General features: G+C 44.6%; 1 protein-coding gene across 1 annotated transcript in view; it reads right to left on the bottom strand.

Moving 5' to 3' along the window:
- Slc25a38 (solute carrier family 25 member 38) overlaps nucleotides 1-1,731 on the bottom strand; it is an 18,021-nt gene extending 16,290 nt beyond the window's left edge. Inside the window, exon 1 of the mRNA XM_005348111.2 lies at nucleotides 1,386-1,731. Within this exon, the coding sequence (XP_005348168.1) occupies nucleotides 1,386-1,514 (129 nt within the window). The 5' untranslated portion in view covers nucleotides 1,515-1,731. The remainder of the gene's footprint in view (nucleotides 1-1,385) is intronic.
- Nucleotides 1,732-6,607: the final 4,876 nt, after the last annotated feature.

Here is a 6,607-nt window from a genome sequence, read left to right as displayed (position 1 = left end):
TCTCTGTGAGTTCGAGGCCAGTCTGGTCTACAAGAGCTAGTTCCAGGACAGGACAGGCTCTAATGCTACAGAGAAACCCTGTCTCAAAAACAAAACAAAACAACAACAAAAAAATGAAGCAGGTAGCTTAAACTGCATAAGTTTAAGTGACTTTTGTATATGTGCAGCATATTTTTTGAGTGGATTAGTTTTTTTTTTTTTGTTTTTTTGTTTTTTTGTGGGCCTATGGTTTTGAGACAGGGTCTCACTATTCCAGATCTACCTGCCTCTCCAGGAGCCACTGTGCCGGGTCCTGGGTTTAGTTTTATTTGTTATAGTGATGGATATTGAGGTGCCTTACCCCAGGAATACACCTCCAATTTTAAGACATTTAATTTATTTTAGTAGTTCAACCCTATTCACAGCTTAAAGGTGAACATTCCAATTTCCTAAGCGTGAGAATGGACAAAAACAATCAGAAAGGGCTGGAGAACAGTCAAAAGGGACTGGAAAGCAGTGTTACCCTAGAAGGCCATAGGGTTCCCAACAGCCATATGGGAAGGGGTGCTCACAACCACTTGTAACTCCAGCTCCAGGGGATCCCAACACCCTGTTGGCACCTGTACTCTTGTGTACATACCCCACCACACGCACGCGCGCGAGCACATACATATACACAAATATAAACTAAAAGCATAATCAGCAAACACAAGGTGAATATCATTTCAACAGCCAATTAGTTCCACAATTTCTAACCATCCCCACACAAAATCCCTACGTCCAATATAAACAGAAGGGGAAAGATGGCAGTCCAAAGAGAAAAGCTAAGTAGTTTTGAAAGACGTGATCCCGGAGCCGCCCTGGTTATCTTTAAAGATTTCCAAAAAGCAACACACGGGGGAGCACACGCCTTTAGTATCAGCACTCTGGAAACAGAGACAGGTCAGTCTCTCCGAGTTCGAGGCCAGCCTAGTCTAAATAGCGAGCTCCAGCCAGGGCTGCACAATGAGGCCCTGTCTCAAAAACAAGTAAAAAAATAAAATAAAAAATTTAAGTCTATTTCCAAAGGAGTGCGTCCTCCTCCCAGAAAGGGGTACCACGACCCAGGTCCGCCCGGCCTCCCGACGCACCCCCGCCTCCGCCTATGGCTGGCGAGGACCCACCCACGGCTCCGCCAATGGCAGCCCGGCGCCTGGCCGCGCAGCCAATCTGACCGAGGGGGCGTGTCCTTCGTGAGCCGGGGACGCTTAGGCAGCAGCAGACCGCAGGGAAGCGGGGCCGCGAGGGCGGCCTGAGACCCGGGGTGACCGGCGGCTCTCACCTCCATGACCGGTAGCGTGTTCTAGAACGAGAATGTTCTAGAAGCACATGGCAGTTCCCGACCCGCTCCCCCGCCCCCACGTTACCATGAGAGTCTCCACCGTGTCCTCCACGTCCTGCGGCGGCAACAGCGCAGAGCGCGCCTTCTCGATCACGGGGGACGCGAGCCCGGCCCCGGCCACGGCGAGGCTCCGCGGCTCCGCGCTCACGCCCATCCCTCCCAGCCGCTCCGCCCCGCCGCAGGCCTCAGTACCCGAGTCTAGCGGGTCTGTGTTTCCGGGGGAGGAGAAAATGGGAGGAACCAGTCAGGAAGGTGAGAGTCCACTTCCGCTTCCGTTGATGGAGCCCGTCCGGCGCCTAGTAGCGTTCTGACGCCACCTGGTGGCTACACGCAGAACTGCAGCCTGCGGTTTTCAGTTGGAGACCTCTTGATGGCTAAAACGTTTTTTTGAAATGTGTGACTGGCTGATTTGTAATTGTATTTAATTTAATTATATTTAAGAATTTATAGCCAGGGCTGGAGAGATGGCTTAGTGGTTAAGAGCATTGCGTGCTCTTCCAAAGGACCCGAGTTCAATTCCCAGCAACCACATGGTGGCTCACAACCATCTTTAATGAGGTCTGGTGTCTTCTTCTGGCCTACAGAAATATATGCAAACAGAATAGTGTGTCCATAATAAATAAATAAATACTTAAAAAAAATTTATAGCCGGGCGGTGGTGGCACAGGCTTTTAATCCCAGCCCTCGGGAGGCAGAGGCTGGCAGATTTTTGTGAGTTCAAGGCCAACATGGTCCACAGAGCTAATTCCGGGACTGCTAGGACTGTTTACACAGAGAAACCCTGGTTCAGGGGAAAAAAAAAGAATTGAAGCAAGTTGGGATGCCTTCCTTTTAGACATGGCTTTTTAAAAATACAATTCATATTTCTCCATTTATTTATATGTTTACTTATTTTATTTTAATTTTTGTTTTTCTAGACATGGTTTCTTTGTGTAGCTCTGGCTGTCCCGGACTTGCTCTGTAGACGAGGTTGGCCTTGAACTCAGAGATCCTCCGGCCGCTGCCTCCAGCTGAGTGCTGGGATTAAAGGCGTGGGCCACCACAGCCCAGCTTTTCAAATTTATTTTTGTAGACTTTATTTTAATTATGTGTGTGGGTGGGTCCATGTGAGTGAGGTGCCGACGTGGGGGCCGGTAGAGGCCAGAGAGGGCCATCAGATCCCCGGGGCTGGAGTTACAGGCAGTTGCGAACTGCTTGCCCAGCTGCTGGGAACTAACCTCGGGTCCACTACCACATCTCTTTTTTATTTTTTGAGAATTTCTAGCTGTATATAATGTGTCTGATCAAATCCAGCCCCCATTCCCTCCCCTCTGGTCATTCCCCCCATCCACATTTCTCTTTGAACACTGACCGTCTGTATGTCAATCACATGCCTGATAGCTAAGATTTATAAGATAAGTTATATTATTACTTTCTTAGTCAGTTTTGGTCTTAGAGATGGAAGCCAAGGCCTCAGGTTTGCAGCAAGCACTGCACCAATGGGCTACATCTCGCTCCATTCATGCATTCACTAATGCACGCATGCATTTATTCAGTAGTTTATCTGAGACTGGGTATTGCTGTGCACCTCTAGATGGCCTGCAGCTCACTAAGTAGGTGAGGCTGGCCTCAAACTCATTGAAATCCACCTGCCTCTGCCTCCTGAGTACTGGAATTAAAGATAGGCGCCCCCAGGCCTGACTCATTAATAATTTTTTGTGGTACATATTGAAATGATACTTTAGATATATTGGGATCAATGATTTTTTTTATTGACGTTAATTTCACTTGTTTCTGCTCTTTAAATTTTGGGATTATTTTATGTGTATAAGTATTTTACCAGCATGTATGTATACTGCAAGTGTTACAGCTCTGGAGGGAATGGTATCCTGACTTGTCAGGAAGTCAGGCTCTACCCACAGCTGACCTGTCGGGAAGTTAGGCTATCCCTGAAGTTGGGATCCAGTGGGGCATGGTCTCCCAATAAGATGTGGGGACCTGCTCCTCCTGGAGAGAGAGCCTTTATAGCTGAGCTCTGCTCTGCTTCAAGGGAGTTTCCCAGCAGGAGTATCGGTTTCTTCTCTGCTTTACTCTGTTAATGGGAAACCCCTGCAGAAATGTAGCATCTGCTAGGGCTCTGGCAAAAAGTTGTTACTTCTGCTCTGCTCGCCTAAGGGCAATTCCAGCAAAGACGCCAGTGAAAGAAGATCTTCACCCAAAACTATTTCAAGAAAGATTTATTTGGGAAGGAGGAATCCAGGACAGTGGCTGTCTCTGCCAGGGTAGAGGACAGCTGCCAACTGAACAGATTTATACACAGGGCTTCTCAGGGGCAGAGTTTTTCCAGGGAGAAGATTTTCAGGGTGGGAATTGGTCAGATTTCAATCCCCTTGGGTTTAGACAAACTCAGATTGGCCATATTTCTTGCTCAAGGATTGGTTGGTATTGTATTCAGTTGGCCAGGGACAGATTTGGCTCTGGTTTTAGGGTCAGGATGTGTTTCTTTGGCTCTGGTTTCAGGGTCAGGATGTGTTTCTTTGGTTCTGGTTTCAAGGTTAAAATGTGTTTCTTTCACAGGCTCTGGGTTCAGGGCCAGGGTGAGTTTCTTTGACTGTCCCTTTTATCCTATGTGTACCATATGCACGCAGTGCCCATAGAAGACAGAAGAGGACAGAGCCAACTGCAGCAACCCTTTTGCCTCACAGATAACGCCCTGTCTGTGAGTCCCTTAACTGACAGACCTCCAGGTACTAGGAGCTCTCATCTGCAGAAGTGAGTTTACTTCAAAGGAATATCGATGGCCACATATCCATCTCCCCTTCCCTGCTTCCTATCTGAAATCAGAAAGCCTGGCTTCAGGCTTGTGCTGTGATCCTGGCTACTTATATGTCAACTTGATACAAGCTAGAGTCACTGAAAGGGGGAACCATAATTGGGAAAATGTCTCCATAAGATCCAGCTAAGACATGTTCTTAATTAGTGTTGGGGGAGGGAAATAGCCCATGGTGCATGGTGCCAGCCCTGACTAGAGGTCCTGGGTTCTGTAAGAAAGCAGGCTGAGCAAGCCATGGGGAACAAGCCAGTAAGCAGCTCCCCTGCATGGCCTCTGTATCTGCTCCTGGCTCCAGGTTCCTTGCCCTGTTTGAGTTCCTACCCTGACTTCCTTCAGTGATGAACAGTGATACGGAAGGGTAAGCCACGTAAACCCTTTCCTCCCCAACTTTTTTTTTTTTTTTGGTCATGGTGTTTCTTTTTTCTTCTTGTTGTTCTTTTTTTTTTTTTAACTTTTTTGTTGTTTTTTTATTTTATTTTATTTTATTGATATTTATTGAGCTCTACATTTTTCTCTGCTCCCCTCCTTGCCTCTCCCCTCCCCTCTTCAATATTCCCCCAAGGTCCCCATGCTCCCAATTTACTCAGGAGATCTTGTCTTTTTCTACTTTCTATTTTCCATGTAGATTAGATCTATGTAAATCTCTCTTAGTGTCCACGTTGTTGTCTAAATTCTCTGGGACTGTGGTTTGTAGGCTGGCTTTCTTTGCTTTATATTTAAAAGTGAGTACATGTGATAATTGTCTTTATGTGTCTGGGTTACCTCACTCAAAATAATGTTTTCTAGTTCCATCCATTTTCCTGCAGAATTCAAGCAGTTGTTATTTTTTTCTGCTGTGTAGTACTCCATGTATCACTTTTTCCTTATCCATTCTTCGGTCGAGGGGCATTTAGGTTGTTTCCAGTTTCTGGCTATGACAAATAATGCTGCTATGAATATAGTTGAGCACATGTCCTTGTGGTACGATTGAGCATCTTTTGGATATATCCCCAGAAGTGGTATTACTAGGACTGGAGGTAGGTTGTTTCCTAATTTTCTGGGAAATTCCATACTGATATCCAAAGGGGCTATACCCAAAAGTGGTATTACTGACTCTTTTCTTAAAATTTTTTTTAAATTTATTATATATCTGTCTGTGTGTATGCCTGCAAGCCAGAAGAGGGCACCAGACCTCATTACAAATGCTCATTACAGATGGTTGTAAGCCACCATGTGGTTGCTGGGAATTGAACTCAGGACCTTTGAAAGAGCAGGCAATGCTCTTAACCACTGAGCCATATCTCCAGCCCCTATCCTTGGTTTTTTTTGTTTTTCCAAATGAAGTTGAGTACCGTTCTTTCGAGGTCTTTGAAGAATTTTGCTGGAATTTTGCTGGACATTGCGTTGAATCTGTAGATTGCTTTTGGTAAGATTGCCATTTTTACTGTTAATTCTGCCTACCCAATAGCATGGGAGGTCTTTCCACTTTCTGGTGTCTTTTTCAATGTCTTTCTTCAAAGATTTAAAGTTCGTGTCATACAAGTCTTAGATTTGATTGACCTATCCAGTGATGAGGAGTGTTGAAGTCTCCCACTTTTAGTGTGTGGGGTTTAATATATTATTTAAACTTTAGAAGTGTTTCTTTGACATATGAGGGTGCCCTTGTATTTGGGGCATAGATGTTCTGTATTGAAATTTCCTCTTGATGAATTTTTCCTGTGACTAACATGAAATGTCCTTCTTTGTCTCTTTTGACTGATTTTTGCTTGAAGTCTATTTTGTTAGATATTAAGATAGCTACACCCACTTGTTTCTTAGGTCCATTTGATTGATATATTTTTCTCATCCTTTTACTCTGAGACAATGTCTGTCTTTGAGGTTGAGATGCATTTCTTGTATGCAGAAGAAGGATGGGTTCTGTTTTCGTATCCAATCTGTTAGCCTGTGCCTTTTTATAGGTGAATTGAGGCCATTTACCTTAAGGGATATTAATGACCAGTGGTTGCTATCTCCTGTTAATTTAGTTTTCATCTTTGGTGATGTTAATTTGTACATATTTTCTTCTTTCAGATTTGCTGTTATGAGATCATCAATTGTCTGTGTTTTGTTGGAGTTTTCCTTCTAGTATTTTGTGTAGGGCTAGGTTTGTGGCTAGGTATTGGTGAAATCTAATATCTTGTTTTGTTCTTCTATGGTGATCGACAGTTTTGCTGGGTATAATAGTCTGGGCTGGCATCTGTGGTCTCTTAATGTCTGCATAATGCTTGACCATGACCTTCTGGCTTTCATTGTCTCCACTGAGAAGTTAGGTGCAATTCTCATAGGTCTACCTTTATATATTGCTTGGCCTTTTTTCTTTGCAGCTCTTAATATTCTTTCTTTACTCTGTATGTTTAGTGTTTTGATTATTATGTGGAGAGAGGACTTTTTTTGGATCCAGTCTATTTGTTGTTCTG

Source organism: Microtus ochrogaster, chromosome 5, assembly GCF_000317375.1.
Source record: "Microtus ochrogaster isolate Prairie Vole_2 chromosome 5, MicOch1.0, whole genome shotgun sequence".
NCBI classification, from domain to species: Eukaryota; Metazoa; Chordata; class Mammalia; order Rodentia; family Cricetidae; genus Microtus; species Microtus ochrogaster.
The sequence above is the reverse complement of the archived record's forward strand: the minus strand, read 5'-3'. Positions and strand labels throughout refer to the sequence as shown.